The sequence below is a fragment of the Neltuma alba genome, unplaced genomic scaffold, assembly GCF_004799145.2.
Source record: "Neltuma alba isolate B1F8T4 unplaced genomic scaffold, ASM479914v2 tig00004870_pilon, whole genome shotgun sequence".
NCBI lineage: Eukaryota > Viridiplantae > Streptophyta > Magnoliopsida > Fabales > Fabaceae > Neltuma > Neltuma alba.
The window spans coordinates 4,581-25,437 of NW_021633892.1; the positions used below are offsets into that span (position 1 = coordinate 4,581).

At 31.6% G+C, this 20,857-nt stretch overlaps 2 protein-coding genes across 3 annotated transcripts; one reads left to right on the forward strand and one right to left on the reverse strand.

Annotated features, from left to right (window-relative positions):
• The first annotated feature begins 6,970 nt into the window (after window positions 1-6,970).
• LOC114746047 (uncharacterized) lies at window positions 6,971-8,185 on the forward strand. Of its 2 annotated transcripts, none has more exons than XM_028934238.1 (3): window positions 6,971-7,160; window positions 7,256-7,448; window positions 7,534-8,185. In XM_028934238.1, exons 1-3 carry the CDS (start codon window positions 7,098-7,100, stop codon window positions 7,875-7,877), a joined length of 600 nt encoding a protein of 199 aa, XP_028790071.1. In that variant the 5' UTR covers window positions 6,971-7,097; the 3' UTR covers window positions 7,878-8,185. The 2 variants fall into 2 exon arrangements, with proteins under 2 accessions (XP_028790071.1, XP_028790072.1); XM_028934239.1 differs by having other exon boundaries at window positions 7,537-8,185.
• A 9,097-nt stretch (window positions 8,186-17,282) lies between these two features.
• Window positions 17,283-20,716, reverse strand: LOC114746045 (homeobox-DDT domain protein RLT3-like; the record flags this gene model as incomplete). Its single annotated transcript, XM_028934236.1, is given in 7 exon segments — window positions 17,283-17,481; window positions 18,582-18,790; window positions 18,925-19,029; window positions 19,505-19,581; window positions 19,584-20,052; window positions 20,054-20,122; window positions 20,303-20,716. Coding segments are annotated over 7 exon segments (1,365 nt in total), but the record flags the coding sequence as incomplete, so codon positions are not given.
• Between the last annotated feature and the right edge of the window lie 141 nt (window positions 20,717-20,857).

Genomic DNA, 20,857 nt, shown 5'->3' on the forward strand with positions numbered 1-20,857 from the left:
ACATTGTTTATCCCTGCCAGCTTCCATGAATACTGCCTGTCTCTATTGATACGTTTAAATCAAATCAAACTACGTTAATTTTGGTTCTTCTTTTTTTTCCGCCAACTATTAATTTTGGAGAGAATAACGAATAAGGACGGTAGAGATTACAAAATTCCAAATCAAAATTTTAGTCTTTAATAAGTTTTTCATAACAATTAACTCACAGATAACAAGACATTTTGTGAAAATATCTTATTTGGAATTTTGTATTTTTCAGAGTCTTTTTCTGTATTTTTCCTTAATGTACAAATAAATATACTTAGCTCCATTAAGCTAACTCATGTAATTAATTAACAAATAACAAGGATGGTCGAACATATATGTTGATAATTTGGAATAGTTTGATCTGGGAAAATTTTTTTTACAATACTTTAATAGGAATTATTAGGAATATTTTAATTGAATCTGTTCTCGTTATTAATCAAAATAAATTTTGTACTTTATAATTCAAAATAAGTGAAAATATTTACTTGTAATTATTTCATCTAGATGGTTTATTTTAAAATTTATGCCCAAAAAAAAAACATCATAAGAATTATAAAGAAGGTGTTTAATTTTTTTTCTTTTTTTATGAATAGGTCGCATGGTTACTATTCGATGTTCAACAAAATCAGTTGAAATGTGAAAAATATTAAAATATATATATATATATATATATATATATAAGTAAGTCCCTTTAACTTTTGAACTAAAATAATAGTAATTAATAATTTAATAAATATTTCAAAATTCAACATTTTCACTTCTGTTTAAAGTTGTCAGAGTTTTAATGTCCTAAAATTAATATTCCATCTTTATCTTCTAATTCTCCATTCTGATTTGATCTCGAAGCGGTGGTTTTTGTCTGACATTAAAAAGTAACTTTATGAAGACAACATTATCTTATTTTTAATCATACCGCCGTGCTTTGTCCTGAAGTCTCGTGAGTTCGGTGCAATTGACAATGTAACTGAAATTTGCCTAAGTCAACTGTAGTACCCACAAACCCATAGTCATTAATATAAAAATTAAATAATTAATTTATATATATTAAGTAAATTAGTTAAGTTAATTATTTATAATAAATAGATATTATTTTTTAAAATATCTTTATTAATCATTTACATTTAAATTACCTGACTTTTTAACATGTATAATTACTATAAGAATTATTTAAAGACAAAATAAATAAATATTAGAGACAAAGTGAATTAAAGTTTTATATTTAAAATTAAATTAATTCTTAAATTAATTCTTGTATTAAGAATCAAACGTAATAATATCACTGTGATATTACAAAATAATAATCCTTATCACTTGCGCCCCGGGTGTTTTGTTTTTTTGGTAAATGAGTCCAGAAAATTGAGTTGTCTGGTAGCCCTACATCATATAAACAAGAGTTGCCGGTTGGCCAAAACTGTCTAAAACGTAATATGATGGGATGAAGCAAAATTAGGTATTATTTCATTTTTAACATTAAACAAAGCATTATTCGTTGAAGGACAAAATAGTCATATATGCTGAGCCAAGCATCCAAATTTACAAAGTGATGAGAAAATTTCTTTTGAATTAGTATTTCTTCCTACACTGTTTATAATTAATGTGATTTAATTTCCTACAAAGTGACAGGAAAAAGAATATACTCCTTCCATTTTTTATGAAAAAAATTAATATACTTCTCCAGTCCTAAATGTAAGACCCTTATACTAGTGTGTATAATAGTTTTACATTTAGGACCGGACGAGTACATGTTCAAGCAATGTCACCTCATTTTAAGCTCTTGTTGTGCTTTATTTTTATTAGGTCATTATAATTTTTTTTAGTTATATGTAATTGGTTTCTATACTCATCATTTGTTAATTTGCAAGAGAAATAACATTGATGACATGATTCTTACTCAACACACGTAATTATACATGGATTAATTTACCATATAAATCTAAATAAAATCAAAATCAACTACTATCTCTGGTCCTTAATATAAGACTCAGTTGACTAATTTAAATATATTAAGAAATTAATAAATTACTTAATTATAGCATATGTTACATGATCTATCTAAAATACTTATATAGATCATTAGATTATATATTAATTTATAAGTGAGGTAAATTAGTTTTAAAAAAATAATAAATATAAATAGTTTAAAGTATTTTGATAACTTTCTTAGTTTCTCTAAATTAGTCAAATAAATCTTGTATTAACTACCATAAATAACATATTATGGAACTAAACATTCACTATTGTAAGTTGGCTAGTTATCCAAAAGGAGGCAAATCTAGTACTACCTCCAGTCCTTAATATAAGACCTCGTTTGACTTTTAGTTTGATCCTAATTATAAGACCCCGATCCATTTTGTCTCTCATATTTATATATTTTTTTCCAATATAGTCCTTCTAATAATGATAGTTCTAACTAATATACTTAATTAACAAGGATATTTTAGGAATGACAACACTTATTTATTACAAATAACTAACTTAACTTACTTCTTAATTTCCTCAAATTAGTCAATTGGGTCTTATAATTAAGACCGGAGGTAGTATTAAACTTTTCTTTTGAAAAAGCTAACACACAAGTGATAGAGTAGTGTTGAAGCTAAACACAAACTGTGAATCTAAAATGACTTAAAAGAGGACAGAGTAGAGAGTGAGAGAACAGAATATAATGTTTATACTAGTGATCAATTATTATCAATCAATCATCAATTATATTCCTGAAATCTTATAATACCCGATTCATTTAAAAATGAGTTGTATATGACATTATGAGATTCAAAAATATTCAATTAATGAGATTTGAATATTATCTTGATTGAAATTTGAATATATTAAATTAAATAGGAAACATTATTATTAAATGAGATTTCAATTGGAGGTTCAAATAGAAAAATTAATAATTAATTTTGAATTTGAATATATTGAATTAATTGGGGGAGCATCATTATTAAATGGGATTTCATTTCATGTGGATTTATAATTAAATGTTGATATTTGAAAAATACGACATATAGTCATGTGTGATTAGAGAGCTAAACATAATGAATATAAGAAACTTGATGTGAATATTGTCTAATTTTAAATTTAAGCAAATATACTAATCCATGCATCGCACGAAAAAGAAGTTTCTAATTTCTAATTTAACACAATCCTCTTGAGCCTAAATTATGCACTTCACTTATTCTATTTATAAATCATTTTCAACATATTTCATCCAAATTAAGAAAAAATTTAAACTTCATTAACCCTCATTTAAAATTAACAATTTTTAACTTTGTTCTTATTTAATATATATTATATTCCATAAGAACAAAATCAACACTATAATAAGTAAATGATAAAATTGTACTGAAAAATAATTTCTTTCTCCCCTTCTAAGTGGGAACAAAAACATATTTTTTTCTTTTTGCCGTACCTTCGTAGATTTACCTGATCTCTTCGCTTGGGATTTTCTTCTATTCCAATTAGAATTGAATCGTATTCTAGCATGACCTCAATGTATCTACTTGATCTCTTCACCATTTAAGTCACTTTGATCCTTACTCCCTACCGTGGAGTAGTAGTACATACCCCTCAAGATGCCAACTTATCTTGAGAAAATCTCTCATAGAATAAGAAGAAAGATCACAGGAGTGATGAAGAATCAAAACCTTCACAAAAGCTTGGGTGTTTACAATGAAGCACAAAGTTGGCAGTTGAAGTGTTGGCTCAGATATAATCAATGAAACATCTAGAAAATTAAGAGTTTCAACACTTGGTGATTACCAAGGCCCAAAAAAACACTTGGTGATTATAAAATTTATTGTCTAAGACTTAAATAATGGTTCTATTTATGGTTCTCTTTTTCTAAGTAACTACTCCTTTTCTTATTTATATGCTAGAAAGAAAAGATAATTTTTTGTCCTATTTATAGGGTACTGAAAGAAATTTTTTTTATATGGATGTACAATTTTATATGCCAGAAAGAAAATGTATAATGTATATTAAATACAGTATAATGTATATTAAATAGAGATAAAATTGAAAAGTTGTTAAATTTTAAATAAGAATAAATAAAATTTAAAGTTTTTCTTGATCTGTGTGAAACATATTAAAAATAATTCATAAGTAGGACCAGAAGAGTAATAGTTATAGGTAAATTCTAGCTGTTATCAATGTGAATTAGCCGTTGGGTTGGAGCATTTAACACACTTGTTAGAAAAAGTAACTACAGAGTAAACGAATATGACTGAGTATAATAATCAAATAACCACGCAGAAGCCTCATATAATGTTCATAGAAGCACTTGTTATTCAAATATTGAAGAGTAAATGGATAACGGGTTAGAGAAAGTTGGGACATGTTTGGATTACAGTTTGGGACTGCAGTTGTGCCTTGGAATTTGTAAAACTGAGGTTGTAAATTGAGTTGGACAAAAACTATTGTTTGGCTAGACTCACTTTTCCAACCAATTTCTGGCTTTCAACCTCAGTTGGACTCAACGGATAAAAATTTGACTTTTCAAACTGCAGTTTCAAACAGTGATTATTAAAAATGAACATCCCAGATTTACCTTCACATTTTTCCCTCTGCCTCATCTCTTTCGTTAGCATAATAAGCTTTTATTCAGACCAAATGAATTTTAATTTATATTCATGTTTGTCCATTATGTATATTTAATTAATTATCTACAATGTGTTTTCAAATTTTTTTTTCATAACAAATATTTTTATTTTATAATTTCACAAATAAACTATTTATATTTTATCATAATAATTTTAAGTATTTTTTAAACTATTATCACATTAAAAACATAAAATTTCAAACACTATTATTCAATAAAGTTTATGTCCTTTTTAGTCATTTTGCAACTAAACTAACTTTTCTATTAATCATTCAAACAACTTTCAACTTTTTCAACTGACTTTTTAAAAACACTTATCCAAACATACCCTAACTAACTTTTACTTTAACTTTAGTTACAAAAATTAGTTGAGATAAAAGTCAGTTTTGCCCAATACCAATCTAAACATACCCTTAGAGTTTCAAAGACAAAATACAAGAGTAAAATACTACTTAGCTCACTAATAAAAACTAGAATGCAGCTCTTTTTTGGTGAACTCAACTAGAATGTAATAGAGGAATAATTGTTGAAGGATTCAACGTCTTATATGAACAAGCTCAACTCCTAACTCATTCAATTAGGTTCATCAAGTCAGGATATGTTTTTATACTCAGAAAAGTATTTATAGATTACTTATCATTAAGCTGGGGGGTCCCTTGTGGGTGCTCTCAAGCCCCACATCGGATGGCTGTGTAAGTGTATTAGTGTGTATAAGTAGGACATTCGAGTTGTTTAGATACTACCCGCGTTAGGTGGTTTTCCCTTCAGTCTCTAATCCCAAAAAAAAAAAAGATTACTTATCATTAAGGTTTTCAACTTGAGAATGAGATTTAAACTCATAACCTTATAAATTGTGGATCTAATATTTACTAACCGGACCAATTTTTAATTTCATATGGATTGTAGATTGAGTAAACGAGATATGAAGTCCATTTGTTAAGAATGGAGCTCGACCCACGGGCCATGCAAAGGGGCGTGTGTCTCTTGTAATGAAAAGTATTAACTAACCAACCAACAGGAATTAGATATAGCAGAAGGAATTAATTCCTCACAATGTGGTGAATCAATGTTTGAATCCCTGTTAAGAGAAGTATTCCCATATAATGCCTAACAGTTCCTCAAATAGAATTGCCTCTAATAGAAGGATGCCTATACTTCAATTAAAGAAAAAAGTATTAATTAACTATTAACCATGGATAAATATTGTAAGTTTTTTTAGGCCCAACCCCAAGTAATATATCATTATTACATCAGTATTGGCTTAATTTTATAAAATATCTTTTTAGCTTTTTAACTTTAATAATTTTGATTAAAAAAACTAATATTAAAATCTTAAATGTTACATAAAATATTCTCAGATTTTAAAATTTTTTATTTTTAAAATAATTATTATTATTACAAAATAATTATTTGAGACTAATAATATTAGATTTAAAGGATTGAAAAATAAATAATTTTTAAAATTAAAGGATTAATTGAAACTTTATCTAAAATGAGAAGACTAAATTATAATTTGCCTCAATAAAATAGATGAAAATAAATTATGTATCAATTCAAATTTAACATATATAGGCCAAAAGTTACCGTGATATATAACTGACATAAACTAATTGAAATAATATAAATATAATTATTTGAAATAATTGTGTTAACATTACCATATATCAGTATAAATATATTTTTTTCAAAATTCATACTTGTATTGTATTTAAGGTGAATCATATTAATAAAACTTATAGCAAGTTATATTACTCACAAATTATGAATGTACATACTTATTTTACAAAATTCATTCCATACATTGAAAATGTGCCCTAAGTGTAATTAAAAAAGTTTAATAATACCAATTAAACTAAAAATAAAGTACAATTGCCAAAGAAGAATTTATAGATTCTACAGTAGACCATTGTTTTCATGGAGAACGACGAACAAAGACCTTAAAAATTACTAAATTTCAAATTACAATTTATTAGTGCAGTTTAATAGGTCATGATAATATTTGATTTTTAAATAACAATACATTTTTATAATTTAAATTAGAGTTTTTTGTACTACACTTTAATAGATTTTGAGGATATTTGACTTGCAAGCAACAACATATTTTTATAATACTTGATTTGGGGTTTTATAATATTCATGGCCTAGTCTTTTTTGTCATTTTCCTTGTTTTTAGCCTAAACTGAGCGATCGTATGTATAGTCTAAAGAAAGATATACATTCTTCACCAAAAGAAAAAAAGAAAGATAAGTTTGATGAAAATTATATTTTTATTTTTTTATTTTCGGAAAGATTTGTGTGGAAAAAGCAGGTCTTAGGTGGATCAGCGAGACGAGTTCTGGAGAAGTCTAGAGGGTATATTCAATGACGTTTGATAAATAGCACCGAAGAGCGAAGCTGAAGAGCGCATCTCTTTGCTGGAATCTGTTTTCCCTCGTCGTTGTTGTCGTCTTCATCATCATCATCGCTCATCAAGATGAAGAGGAAAGTTGATCAGGATTTCTCCATTTCCTCCTCTGCAACCAAGATTCGCCGTCTGGTACTTTCCTTATTCACTGTTTTTCTCATCTTCTTCCCAAATTTGGGGATTTTTTGTTCTCAATTTTCATTCCGACTTTGTCTGGATTTTCACAGGATGCCGATTTGCCGCCGATTGAGGAACCCGAAGTAGCTCAGCAACCTCCGATTATTCCAGAAGTCCCCTCCCCTGCATCGGAGAACCAGGAGAGGGCTCTTGTGTTATTCAAGCCTGTGAATCATTCTCCGTTGTTTTCTCCTTCATCTTTCTCTTTCACTGTCGATTCTGACATTGTTTCTGCAATTAACAGTAAGTGTTCATTCTCCATCTTTTCTGCATGTTCCTCCTTCTTGCTATTGGCTTGTTGATGATTCATTCCGATTCCTATTTTTAACAGATCAACGTCCTTGGTCGAGACAATATGTAGAGGAAGAAGCAATATGCAGAGACGAGAATAACCGTGATCGTTTGGCTCTTGTGCCATGGGCACCCTCTCAATTCCAGTCTGCCCCAGGTGCTCAAGATTCGAATACAGAGTTGATGGAAGCTGACCAAATGGAAGAAGAAGCATCCATGGAGGTAGAAGAACAAGATTATAGCAACTCATCTATACACCCAACGGCAACAATGCATTGTGAATTAACGGAAACTGAGGGATTACAGCCATGGCAGCAACAACACTGCTTGATACCTCAGCTTCCTCAGAACACTTCGACTCCCATTTCTTGGACCCGGTAACAAGTTAACGCTGATGAATTCGTTGCCACTTTTTGCTCTCTTTAGTGGCAGGAACTTATAGAACAAAGATACTAGATGAGAGAGTGTATTTTAGAGAAGTGAAGTGGGTTTCACTCTTTGTACGCTTTTGCTTAAATATATTGAGTTCCTTTGTTCCATGTCAGATTCGTGATCATATTCTGGGATGCGAATTGGGAACCTTGGATAACAAGATGCGTAATTGAGCTGTGCTGTGATGTAAATTAGTGCCTTTTTGGTCAAATCATCTTAATTCTAATCCGAAATGAAATGAGCAGCCTTGCCGGCTAGCTTAGAACTAGTGTTTGAGGGTTCTTGTCGTTGCTTAGGGCCAGAAAATAATTGTTTTGCATCTCGTAATGGGGTTTCTCCTGCTGCAGTGGGATCTAGTGTTTTCTAATGGTAACTAGATGATATTAAGAAACCTTATGGTTGTTTTGCAGTAAATAAGATAAAATAGGAAATGAAGACATCTTCATAATTCGATGGAAGGAAGAAGAGAAGAACGTGAACATGAGAAAAAGCTTGAAGCAACTACTGTATGTTGAGCGCATTCCTGTCAATTCCGTCATGTGAACTGCTTCCTATGACAAATTTTCCCCAATATATTATAAATGTAAGACTGACTTTGTTGTGACTACGAGAGCATTCCATGAGAAACATGTTTCTATAGAGGTATCTGTTTTCCTTTCTTCCATTGAAATCGTGTAAAGGCAAACTATGGAGCCAGATAAGCAAGTTTTAATATTAGTTAAAATTTGGCGCGGGTGTTGGTGGAACGGTGTAAATACATTTGTAAAGTACTCATCTGTTACTTGATATAGAATTTAATTGTTAAATTAGTTTTTATATTTATCAATTTTCTCTAAATTATTCTTCTGAATATTCTTTCAAACCATAATCAAGTAGAAGGGTGAGAAGAGATATTAAGAAAGATGATTATGGTGTTTTAGAAAAAATGTGTCACATTTATTATAATAAATTAACTTACCTAAATTTCTTAATCTAATCAAATTAGTTAAATAGATTATATATTAAGGACTGAAAGAGTATTATCAAGTACTAAAAAAAATTTTTCAGGTACAAAAATTTTCAGGTAGTATTTAAAATGGCGAAGACAAGGGGAATTCGTCTTTATCATTCAGCGCGGTTGCATTTAAATGAACTAATAATAAACATGTCAACAAAAAAAAAACATGCAGTGAATATTGAGAAACATTTTTGTTGGGAAGATTTTAACTTCAAACATTTTCAGTCCAATGGGAAATAATCTCAAGTTCAAATTGTCCCAAGTGACTTTGGAATGCCCTGAAATACCTCTAAAAGAACTTGTGAACTAAAAAAATTGCATAAAAATACACATGAAGTTTCCAAGGGGCATGATGTTTTTGTACGATTTTGAAAAATTCATGTATTTTTTGACAATTTTTTTATTTGTATGTTTTATAAACAATCAATGTTAGTTAAGGGTCATGACATTTTTGCACAATTTTAAAAACTTTATATATTTTTTACACTAAAAAAAGCTTACGATGTTAAATACTCATGAACAGGTTTGCATATAAATTCATACAATAACTTTGTATGAGTTAGACTCATTAATACATTAGAAAGAACTAGTGTGTTCCCTCAACAGGATGTGTGGGAAGCATTAACTTCACTTATCTAATTATGAGATTTAGCCATAGCATAACTAATATTTCTAGCAAACAAAAACAAGCAATCCAAAAGATAAGTGGTAAATTTACCGTAAATAAGTGTGAAAATCTTCTGCCACAAACAATTACAGTTCACAAAATAAAAAATGCCTCTATCAAACTCACATACTAACATTTCGAAACGCCTCTCTATATTGAAGGGGAACAAAGCGGCAACTTTTTTTTTTTTTTTTTTGAAATCTATATTGGATGTTGACAAGACTTTTGCTATCTGCTGTAAGCAAATCATTATCAGAAAATGTTCTCAATTGCTCTTTTTCCTATAGATTTCATGCATGGCCTAATTTTGTATGCTCAAGAATCATTATCCTCACATCTTATCAATGAAAAACTAATCCAGCAAGCAAATTACACCATGGTAGGGTAGTCATCCTTAACAGCAGGATACAACGGTGTACACAAGTAAAAGTTCCTATAAGTCAGCTAAACTTTTCAGAAGCAAAATAAAATGTACTTACTTGAATAAGATTGACATGCTATGTGAGACGACATATTTGCCATTAACAGGCAAAACAAGGTTAATTATTTTGTAAAGACTAGACACCTCTCTGCATTAAAAAAAATTATTAAATCATGTAGTTAGAGTTCCCCCATATTTATCCCCACTCTAGAGTGGGGCTTGATACATGTACTAACATTTTGGCTCCATATTCCTAAACCTACTCTTGGTTGGGATTTATTTATGTTAGTTTTGGTTTGGGTGATATCATCAACACCTTGAAATTAATAGCATAAGTTCAAATTCACCAGTCTAATTATAATCCCTTATATATCGAGATTTTGTTTCTAATACTTGGATAGTCTCCATACTTGTTTAATTATAATCCAAATTAGTATAATAGAAAGTTCCAAAAATGAATCCTTGTTTAAAGTTGGCAGAGGGACTTGATAAATTGATTAGAACTTGCTGATTAGCAAGAATCTGGGTCTCTTCACTCCCTCATGTCAGGGATTGCCACTATCTTGTTTTAGCAGAAGAAGCTAAGGATGGGGGAGGGGGGGGTTGAGACATGTATCAACTTCTTTATTATCTGCAGTTGACTTTCTGAAGATCGGAAGTAACAGAAGATCATCTATTAACTGGAACACACATCAAGTGGCAGGATACAAGCCATAATGCACACTATTCCTCTACAATCCTAACAACTCTGATTTCAGTAACTTCAAGGGCTCAATGTAGACTGTCTTTTACACCTTCACATGCACAATATCACTTTGAATCAATGATCTAACAAAATCAAGTAAGCAGCATCGTATACCAATTATCCTGAAATCTAAATAACCTTCAGATACACTTTGAATCAGTGATAACTTCCCTTGGCCTTCATGTCAAATGCTACTATGAGTGAGGAAAAAAGCTGAACGGTTATTATCTACCTAGGACCCTTCATAGACCGGTAATCTTAATTGAAATCTAGGAAACCTTCAGATACAATGAATCCCAATTAACATCAATTACTCATGGTTGCTCACAGCTAAACTTATATATCGTCAAACATATGTGTATAAATCTAAATATTTCCTGGCTAAACCATATTTCATTAATGACCGTCAACTCATAGTAACTTCCTCTTTAGCACCAGAAAATGGAGCGTCAACTTCCCCATGGCCTGCATGTCATGTGAATAATTAATGTATATCAAAAGTTTTTTCAACCCATTTAAACACCCACTCACAAAAGATTGACAGACTAAAAAAAATAATTATCAAACTAAGAAGTACTGGTAGCTTACTGTCAGTTATATCACCAGCTTTCCAACAAAAATCTGACTCCTCGAGAACTTTATATGCACACACGTGTGCTTTTTAGCAGTTGTATAACCTGCAACAACAAATATGCATTGTGAAACTTTTCTTTTCACCTATTTTTTCCAATCTCAATCACAATCCTTACCCCTTCTTTTCAATGCTTTGTAACATAAACTTTCAAAAGCAATACTAAGTTGCATCATCGCTAAAAGTCAACCAACATCCTTTGATCATGACAAACTTACAAAGTGAATATTTTGCTTGAAGTTTATAAAAGCTTATCACCTATTCATACTAACAAAGCCAAAATTGTGTAACATCTACCCTCCCTATGCGCATGCTGCAATGCTGAAACGTTTGAACAAAACAGACAAAACAAAACCTTTTTACTTATTCATGCTGCAATAAAGCTGACCATCTTGATCAAACAAGACAAATAATACTAAAACTGTTTTACTGCAAAAAGTTACAAGCAACCTTTCTCACATGTCAAACTATGTCCTTCTTACTTCTAAATATTATGAAAATCAATATTATGTAAAATGTACTTAATGCTTTGCCTTTAACCTGGTCCTTCTGATTACAAATGCATTGCTCACAGTGCATTTAGTTTGCTCCTAATATACACACAGCTGTTCTGAAATCAGACCAAGTGCTCCTACTCTTCTTCTTTGCATTACTCAAAGGATGTGGAAGCCTGGTTATAAATTCAACACTCTGAGTTCCCTACAAACATTCATAAACATCAAAACTTCAATAAACAAAGCACAATGAATTCAAAATACACCATCCTCCCCTGTTTACATGCTTCACAATAACTGTCGAAAAGCCCAAAACAGATGGCAGTTCAAACAAAGCACATAAACTGTACCAGAACCATGTCCTCATGGATATAATATCCAACAATTTAAACGAAAATTATTGAATATTTAATCAGCAAACCGTAAAAAGTGTAAATTCACTGACTTAATGTCAGAAACTCATTAAAAGACCCACTGCTCAAATTCCATAACAGATATGATAAAGCTGCTTCACATCACATTATTTTTCTTTTTATTTCGAAAGAATTCATATGATTTAGAGTACTGATATAATTTAAAAGGTTCTAACGAAAAGAATATTGCAATAAAATCAACCCACGGTCTCCCCTCCATGCATAAAGTTTCACATACGAAAATTAAATGATTTATGGTCTAATCATCTCCTGATTTCGTATCAGCACAAGTAGAGTTAACTTTAGACAAAAAAGCTGCTTTCCAGCCAACTTCACATGGACCTAATAAGTCAGATATCATTATTGCATAACCTTACCCTGCACCTGTTATGAGTCTCACATTGGGAAATCTCACTAGTGTTATGGGGATTATAAGTTCAAGGAGTTCTTCCTCCTAATAAACTAGTCTTCTAAGATTAGGCTCTCTCTTTGGGCTTATGCTCATCACATTGGTGTTTTCATTGAGAGTTGGCCAACTGGAAAGGGCTACCTGCGGAGGCTTCTGATTGGTAAGAAGACCGAGTGAAATGCTGTATAGTGGAGCTGCCGAGATTGCTTTGTTATGAGTCCCACATTAGGAAATCTCATAAGTGTTGTGGGGTTTATAAGTTCAAGGAGTTATCCCTTCTGATAATTTAGTCTTTTAAGATTGGACTCTCTCTTTAGATTCATGCTCATCACAGCACCTCAAAACAAACAGACATAAAATTTCAGGACCACAGTAGGGAAGACTTCAAACACCACGCTTTCAGCATTCAACCTTACGATCAACATGTCAACCAAACAAATTTCATAATACAAAAATATATATTGAGTAACAAAGTGAAAAATATTTAATCAAGAAGTAATTTAGCCAACCAAATTTGGTTGCATGTAATCTTAATGCTTTTGCTCAGATAACCAATACAATTTCAGATGAAAACTAATACGAGCTGACCTCAAATATTGTATGTACATTCAGTAAAAACAAATCACAAAAGAATTATATCATGTTTATACCGTGATAAATAATCACTTCATGCATATTACTACTTAAATGACTAAATCCTATATAAAGCATGCCATGCACAATTCGCTCTTGTCTTAACACTGCATAATTATTATCCACAATGTCAGTTTTAATACATTTTTTAATTCATCTAACTACTCATATTCTCTTTATATTCGTTTGCACACTGGATCAACTTCTTGTGTTAATTTTGTCAAGTCAAAACAGTCTACATATAATTGCATGACAGATGCAATTTTTTCTGCTGCCGATGCTACACATAAGACAAATTCCATAAAAGTAACATATACTTAATCATCACATCATTTAGATTACTCTACACCATCTTCATATACATGCACTTTGGACCCTTTAGATTGAAAACGATTTCACAATCCATACATGGCCATCATCAAAGCATAGTTGCCCGATCAGTACATTCAAAAAGTTTCCAGACCTGATCAAACATAACTTAATACATAATTGAAGTTTTACTACAGGATTCAAAAAAAAAAAATCTCCATCATTAACAAAACATCTAGTCAGAGAAAAACTATCCTGCTAACAAGAAACAGCTTCAACTCCTCCAAGTATCCTTCAGCAGCTCCCTCCTCAAGTGATGGACTTCATAAAATGTTGGGTTCCAAAATACTCTTATAGCATTCATATAGTTTGTCACAGATGATCTTCCTGCAAAGAAAAAAACACACCATAATAAAAACATACTTGGTAAGCTGTATTAAATAATCAATCACATCTCATTTAAATAAAAACATATCATTCAGCAGTTACCTTGAACCCTCTTCACAAGAGCGTACTGTACAGCACAGACCAGTTTTGTCATCTCCCTCACCGGCTCAAACTCTTTCCAGGCCTCTTTAGCAGGATCACCATAGATCTCACAGGAAATCCTTCTATTTAGCAGGATCCACTGCTTATGGATAAACAAAAGTTCCGCTGCTTCAGCACGTTACAGAACTGATCTATGAGCTCATCACTGTCCAGGCGCAGCAACATCTTAGTACCCTATGGCCATGTTTGGTATGTCGAATTGCTTTGGTTTACCTCTTTTTTTTTCTTTTTTTTGGTGAAAAATGACCTTATAAGTTATAACCATTATAGGGACACATGGTTTACAAAACATTGGGGACACACCACTTATATAGCATGGCTTACAAGGTAACTGACCTATATAGGGACACACGTGTGATTTTTGAAAAATGGGTGGGAGCTTTCTGCTGCACGCCGCCAGATACAATTAGCCGTTACTGTTCAATTAGCCATCACTGTTCATAACACAGTTATTTGAGTGAGGAGCCGTTGATGATGATGATATGGCTTGGCTCGTAATTGATTTTTATTTAGAATAAAATACACTAAATACCCTTTTGTTTTACTTAAATTACAAAAACCTCCCTCAAAAGTAAAATGTATGTTATACAAACATCTCTTGTATATTTAAGATTCTATTTCCATGCATCCAACCGTTAATTGACCATTAAATTTGACTTTTAAACTTTTGTTTTAATTAAGATAGCCCTCTTTTCTTTAAACATTTATATTTGTCAAAAAACAATCATTGATACAAAAAAAAAAATTTCAATACATGTATTTTCAAAATTTTTAATATATAATAAAATTTATTAATTTTAATTATGTTATAAAATTTTTATAATTTTAACTTTTCATCACAAATATTGAAACTTATTTATTTAGGTTTCTTTTAAATGGCTACAAAATATCTTAGATACATATTTTTTCCATCATATAATATAAATTATCTAAGTTTGAGAGATTATAGAAGTTATTTTAAATTCATAATTTAAATTTTTAAATATTTAGTCAATTACATGTTTATTCAAAAAATTAATTAAATTTTCATTCAAGATTTCTATGTCTGCTAATTTTATATCCCAATATGGTAAAATTATTAAAGAGTTATTTGGAAAAATAAAAAGAATTAAGCAAAAGAAAAAAAATTAAATTCTTCAAAACTTTTTAACTAAAATTTAGGGATTTAGTATTATGAATGGTGAGTTAGTAAATAAAAATAATTTTAATATAAATTTTAATTAAAAATTACCTTTTTAGAATATTCTTAACAATGTTAATGGTTTGGATTTAAATGTATGTTTTTAAAACAGAAGGGAGGTATGTGTAATTAAGGTAAAAAATCATCAAGTAAAATTTTCCCACATCAAACAGAGTAGCACGAGGTGAAGTTTAAAACGCAGTTAAACCGAGTCTCAATAACGCGTTGGACAAAAGAAGGAAGAAATGTGTTAAAGAGATGTTTGTCATTGAGATTTTATCATGAAAACAGAGTGACTCGGCAACAAGGGTGGTTAATTAAAAAATATTAGATTTTATTTGTTAACATCTTATTAAAATATTTAATAATTTAAATATAATTATTTACAAATTTTCGTTAGTATATTTGTTATTTGAAGGCTAATCTGTAGTCATGTATAAATCTTTCTTTGAAAAATTTACATCTCAATTAGCGTATCTAGGATTTCTGGGTAAATGTATTTTTCACACCGGTTGAGCTGTAAATTAAAATAGGGTGATAGTTTATAAGATTTCCACAAAAGTTCCTATGTTTTTCACACTAGCTTAGCTATAAATTAAAGTAGTGTAATGCCGGTCAAAATTAAAAGTGTGATAATTTATACAAATACATTAATTAAGATTATCACACAAAAAATTACATTAATTAATATTTGTAAATCTCAAAAAAGCGATTTGTAATTGTGTCAAGATTTGTAAATAATAATATTTGAATACTTAAAGATTAAAGTATTAATATTTTAATAAGATATTATTAGAACAAATTTAATATTTTTAATTTTTAATTACTTAATGGTGTTAGCAATAGTGATCCGATAATCACCCAGCAACCAATCAAAGTGGTTTGGTTAAAATGACACTTGAGTCTTTTATATGAGCAAGAAATAACATTAGTCTCTTAGCATTTATTTGTAATTTTAAGAACTCAATTGGTAATACTGTGAATAGGATGCATATTTGTAATTTTTGAGGCATTTTCTGTAATTCTCTCATCCAAACATTTCATGTCCTTGACTTGAAGGTGCTCAAAATTAAACTTTAATCCTAACAAATTATGGTATATTAAAAATCTATTGTTTGACCAAATTATTAAAATTGTCTTATATTATTATTTCATGAAGGAATAAGAAATACTTGAACTATGTTTTCACTGCTTGAACACACAGCCTTGTTAATGTATTCTCAAAAATATGTTTTTAAGAAGGATCTACTAGTTTCTTCCCCCTTTAGACCCTAGAGGTGAATTTTATAAATAAAAGTTATGGTCAACAACTATAAATTGCCTCTATTTCTAAGTAGTAATACATTTAGGTTTGGGAGAATTCCCATAAAAGGCTATTGTTGGGAAATATTTACAAATCAAGATAAAAATTTTAAAATTTCACTGTAAAATCAAAGATCTTATTTGGCATTATATTTTCACTGTTGAATTCCAATATATTTACTACGATTTGCATCCATTCCATTCAAATGTAAATAAGCATTAGTAAATTGCCTTGAATCGGTATAAAGCTTGATTCAATATTTATTCTTCCATATGTTCCAAAATATTCCTTAAAATACAACGACAAAATTGAATTCTCAGACGAGAACATGACAAGCACCGCCAAAATAATCACAGGCGACCTCCTAGCATCAAGGAGGGATTCTGCACCTAAAAAAAGTCAAAAAGTTACCCTAATTCTAATCTAGTGCTGTACATCTGATCAACAGTTGTCTGTGTATATCATCCCCAAAAAAAAAAAAAATTGAACAAGGGCTATGCATTATACACGCACCAAATAATTTTTTTTTGGCAAGATGTAGTCAGAAAAAACTCGACCGAAGGGCGCCAGCAAGAGTAAATCTGATCCTGAATGATAAACCACTGGGGAGTAATAAAGCATAATAACGCTTGAATCCATAAGAATAAACAGGTTTGTCTTCTTTTACTTGCAAGTGACCATAATCGAAAGGATAGTGCTGCTGCATAATTAAGGAAGATCTATTAGAAAGACAGCATCTCGGGCTTGCTCGGAGAAGAGGATTCAGAGCGAAGTTGAGAGTCAAACACCACCAGAGATTTTTCTGTGGTTTATAAGTGGAAGAAACATGTTAGTTTCAGACCAGAAGGCAATATCAACAACTTTCATATCTCTAAGCCGAAATACACCCCCACACATGCATTTCCTTAATTTTAAAAGTGGAATTGTACTCATTCTAATCCATCCACCGCACTTTGTACAGGAAAACATATTTGAATTGACAATTCAATAGCTTGGACATTTTCTTCTGCAGTGAGTTAAAACATGTTCAACATATCGAAAATGTTACGTTAAGATACATGATTTGAGCCGCCTCCCCCCCCAAAAAAAAAAAAAAACAGACCTAGGGTGAAATGTCGGGGGAGGAAAAATAAATGGGGCAATTGGTAATGGTGGGTATGTGCTACATCCCCTACATGACTTCTCTTTAATAATACTTCGTTCCCTGGTTGAAGTGAATTCCCGAAAGTTCAAATCCGTCGTTTACAGGACAGAAAAGGCCTTTTGATTTGCACCACACGGCACAATTTGTAAACAATGGTATAGTTAACCGGCCCAGAACTTCAGAGTACCAATTGTTGGGAAGTGAGAAAGTAGAGGGTGAAAAGTTAGGAATGACAAGTGTAATATAGCACTGATATGAATTCGTACATCAAAATCAACACAAAAGAATATGTGAGACACAATAATCTCGATAATTTTGGGATACAGGGATGTGAGTGTGCGTGCATGTTGTTCGGGGAAGCGGATCAAAGAGCCCTTTCTGCCCTCTTCATCTAGCACATTTAGAAGGGCGGAGGCCTGGAGGGCTAGCACCCCACCATTCCAACACAAGTAAATTTTTTTTTTTTTTTTTTAAAAGGGACATGATGGATGACCCCCTCCTCCGCCCGCGGGGGGGACCTCAAACAGAAAACTATATATATCATGCATCCGATATAGGCATGTTAGTTTTTTCAAGTATCAGTGTAGTATAGGATGTGGATGAACAGCAGAGGCAATTTGGTTAAATTTCAGAAGCACAAAGCAATTAAGATTAGTGAAAACTACAAAACACCACCATCATAGAAATTCAACGTGATATATTAATTCCTAATTGTCATAATAAAATCTTTCCTAGATATCCAAAAGAGATATATTTACCTCTTAGTAATGTCCTGCTTCTTCAGAGGCTGGACTTTGTCCAGGTAGGGAGCAATTATTGCATCCAACTTCACTAACCATAAAGCAAGAGCTGATGAAGTATGGGGCATAAGTGCAAAAGAAGCAATTATTTTATCAACCAGACCATCAGGAAAACTGCATTGAAACAACCACTCCTCATTGATAGCACCAACAAAATCAGCAACAACCTACAAAAAGGTATGCATCACATAAGGAAATAAAGACGGCAGTTTGAAGGATAAAATTTTAAAAACTATGGAAGTGGGGGGAAAAAAACTAATTTGAGTGACACAAACAACATTAAGAGGCAAAAAAAAAAAACCTGAAATAGCTCAGTTAAAGTTGAAGTGCGTCTGAGTCGCCTGACCCATAGCTTATGAGCAGACTTCCTCCAAGCACCCACCAGCGCATCTACAGGCATAACAGACTGTACAAATAGAAGTAAGACACCAAAATCAGAGAGATTTATACGCACACGCAAACTTACACTTATTATATAAACGTTCTAGTAAACACAACACGAGAACTTAATGTAAAAATCTCAAAGAATTTTAAGAACAGAAAAAATGATACTATATTATGAACATGAAAGTATCAATGTGGTATAGACTCTCACGGATCAGAAATTAATGACACTAATATAGTGCCCAACATAGCTTTCCATAACTGAGTTAGTTGTCCAAATAAAACTAACGGCAAGGGGGAAAATATTAATGTTCCCTCATAAACCCCAAATCCCACTAACTTTCAAAATTTTATTCTTTCTTCCTGGCAAGATGGCTGCAATACATTCAAATCACATACATTTATACCTTAGATGGTGGCATGATTCAACAAAAACCAGACACTGATACCCACATCTGATGAAAAATAAAAATTGGAACATGTAAATGACAATTCACCTCAATAGCATAAATTGCAGCCTTCAGTGATTGGATCTTCGATGATAAGATTTTGTGATTTGGAAAAGCATTACTGCTTCTTTCTCCCTGCATGTGGCTGTGTGGATTGCATATCTTTCTTCAAGATCAAAATCAAGCTCAAATGTCAAATGGCAAATTTTACAGTGTCTCTCATCCCTCCAGAACAGATCATGACAACTCTCACATCTGGCCAGAGAATCAATATAAGACCTTCTACCATATTTCACAACATTGAGATTTAAATAAAAGGAATTCCAAATCCATGAATCATATGCTTGAAGACGGATCCACTTTTGCATTTGTTCTACTCCCTTCTTCCCACCTTCTATCACCACAGCCCCGGCTGAAGGTAGAGAGTCACTGGCCGTCTCAATCAGGCTCACGTTATCTACATCAGATATCGGAGAGTAACTGTCTTCTGTGATCCTATCAAGATCAGATTGATCAGAATTTGACGTATGGCACATTCCAGTGTGGTTGACCATCATCCTGGACATAGCCCTGCAAGAGGGTCTTTCAGCTTCTTCTCCAAGATTCAACAAGAAGTGCCTCCCGTTTACCTCTATCATCCAAAACTGACAACAGGGCACATAAAGCCTGCCATTGTTTAGAAGAGTGGGCACAATTATTAGCACTAAAATGAAATAAACCCACTGACAACAGAACACAAACTAACAGATATATTTCCTCTCCAATTCCTATATTTATAACATAGAATTAATGCGTTAGGAAGCAAAAGTCAAATGGTGCTACAAATCATTAAGGCAAGATATACACCTCTTCATCATCAATCACTTCCCAGTGACCATCTTCAGAAGATTCAAAGTAAACTCTCCTATGGCCAGGGTCACCCACGTTGCAAGGCCCTAAGAAAAGCCAGTATCTATTGTACCTACGGTCAGAACCCAGAAACACTGATTGAATGGGGTGTGAATTGGTTAAACCTATTTCGGTTGCTTCTTTTGCCTTCTCAGAGGATTCTGCGTCACTGTAGATATTTGAGAATAATAATGAGGAATCCACTGGATAGGAGTGAGGATTCAATGATGAATGTCCTTCCTTGACACAATGCATTGGTCTGATCTGATTCCAATATGACCCAGGCTTCTTTACTATTGACCTCTTTATTTTTGCTCCAGAGCCACGTAACTGGATGCTTGAACTGTAATCAGCAGTAACTTTTGTCGAATCCTGTGAAAAAAGATCATCCAATTTAAATTTATAGAACAAAATCATTTTATAAATTGAACGGGTTAACAAAAAAACAAAATAAATATGCATTACTCTCATAAATATACAATGAGTAAAATACATCAATCTATTGCTTTTCTC

Coding starts and splice junctions, on each gene's coding strand:
- LOC114746047 (XM_028934238.1), top strand. CDS start 7,098: ATGAAGAGGAAAGTTGATCAGGATTTCTCCATTTCCTCCTCTGCAACC. Junction 7,161..7,255: donor CAACCAAGATTCGCCGTCTG/GTACTTTCCTTA, acceptor GGATTTTCACAG/GATGCCGATTTGCCGCCGAT. Junction 7,449..7,533: donor CATTGTTTCTGCAATTAACA/GTAAGTGTTCAT, acceptor TCCTATTTTTAA/CAGATCAACGTCCTTGGTCG.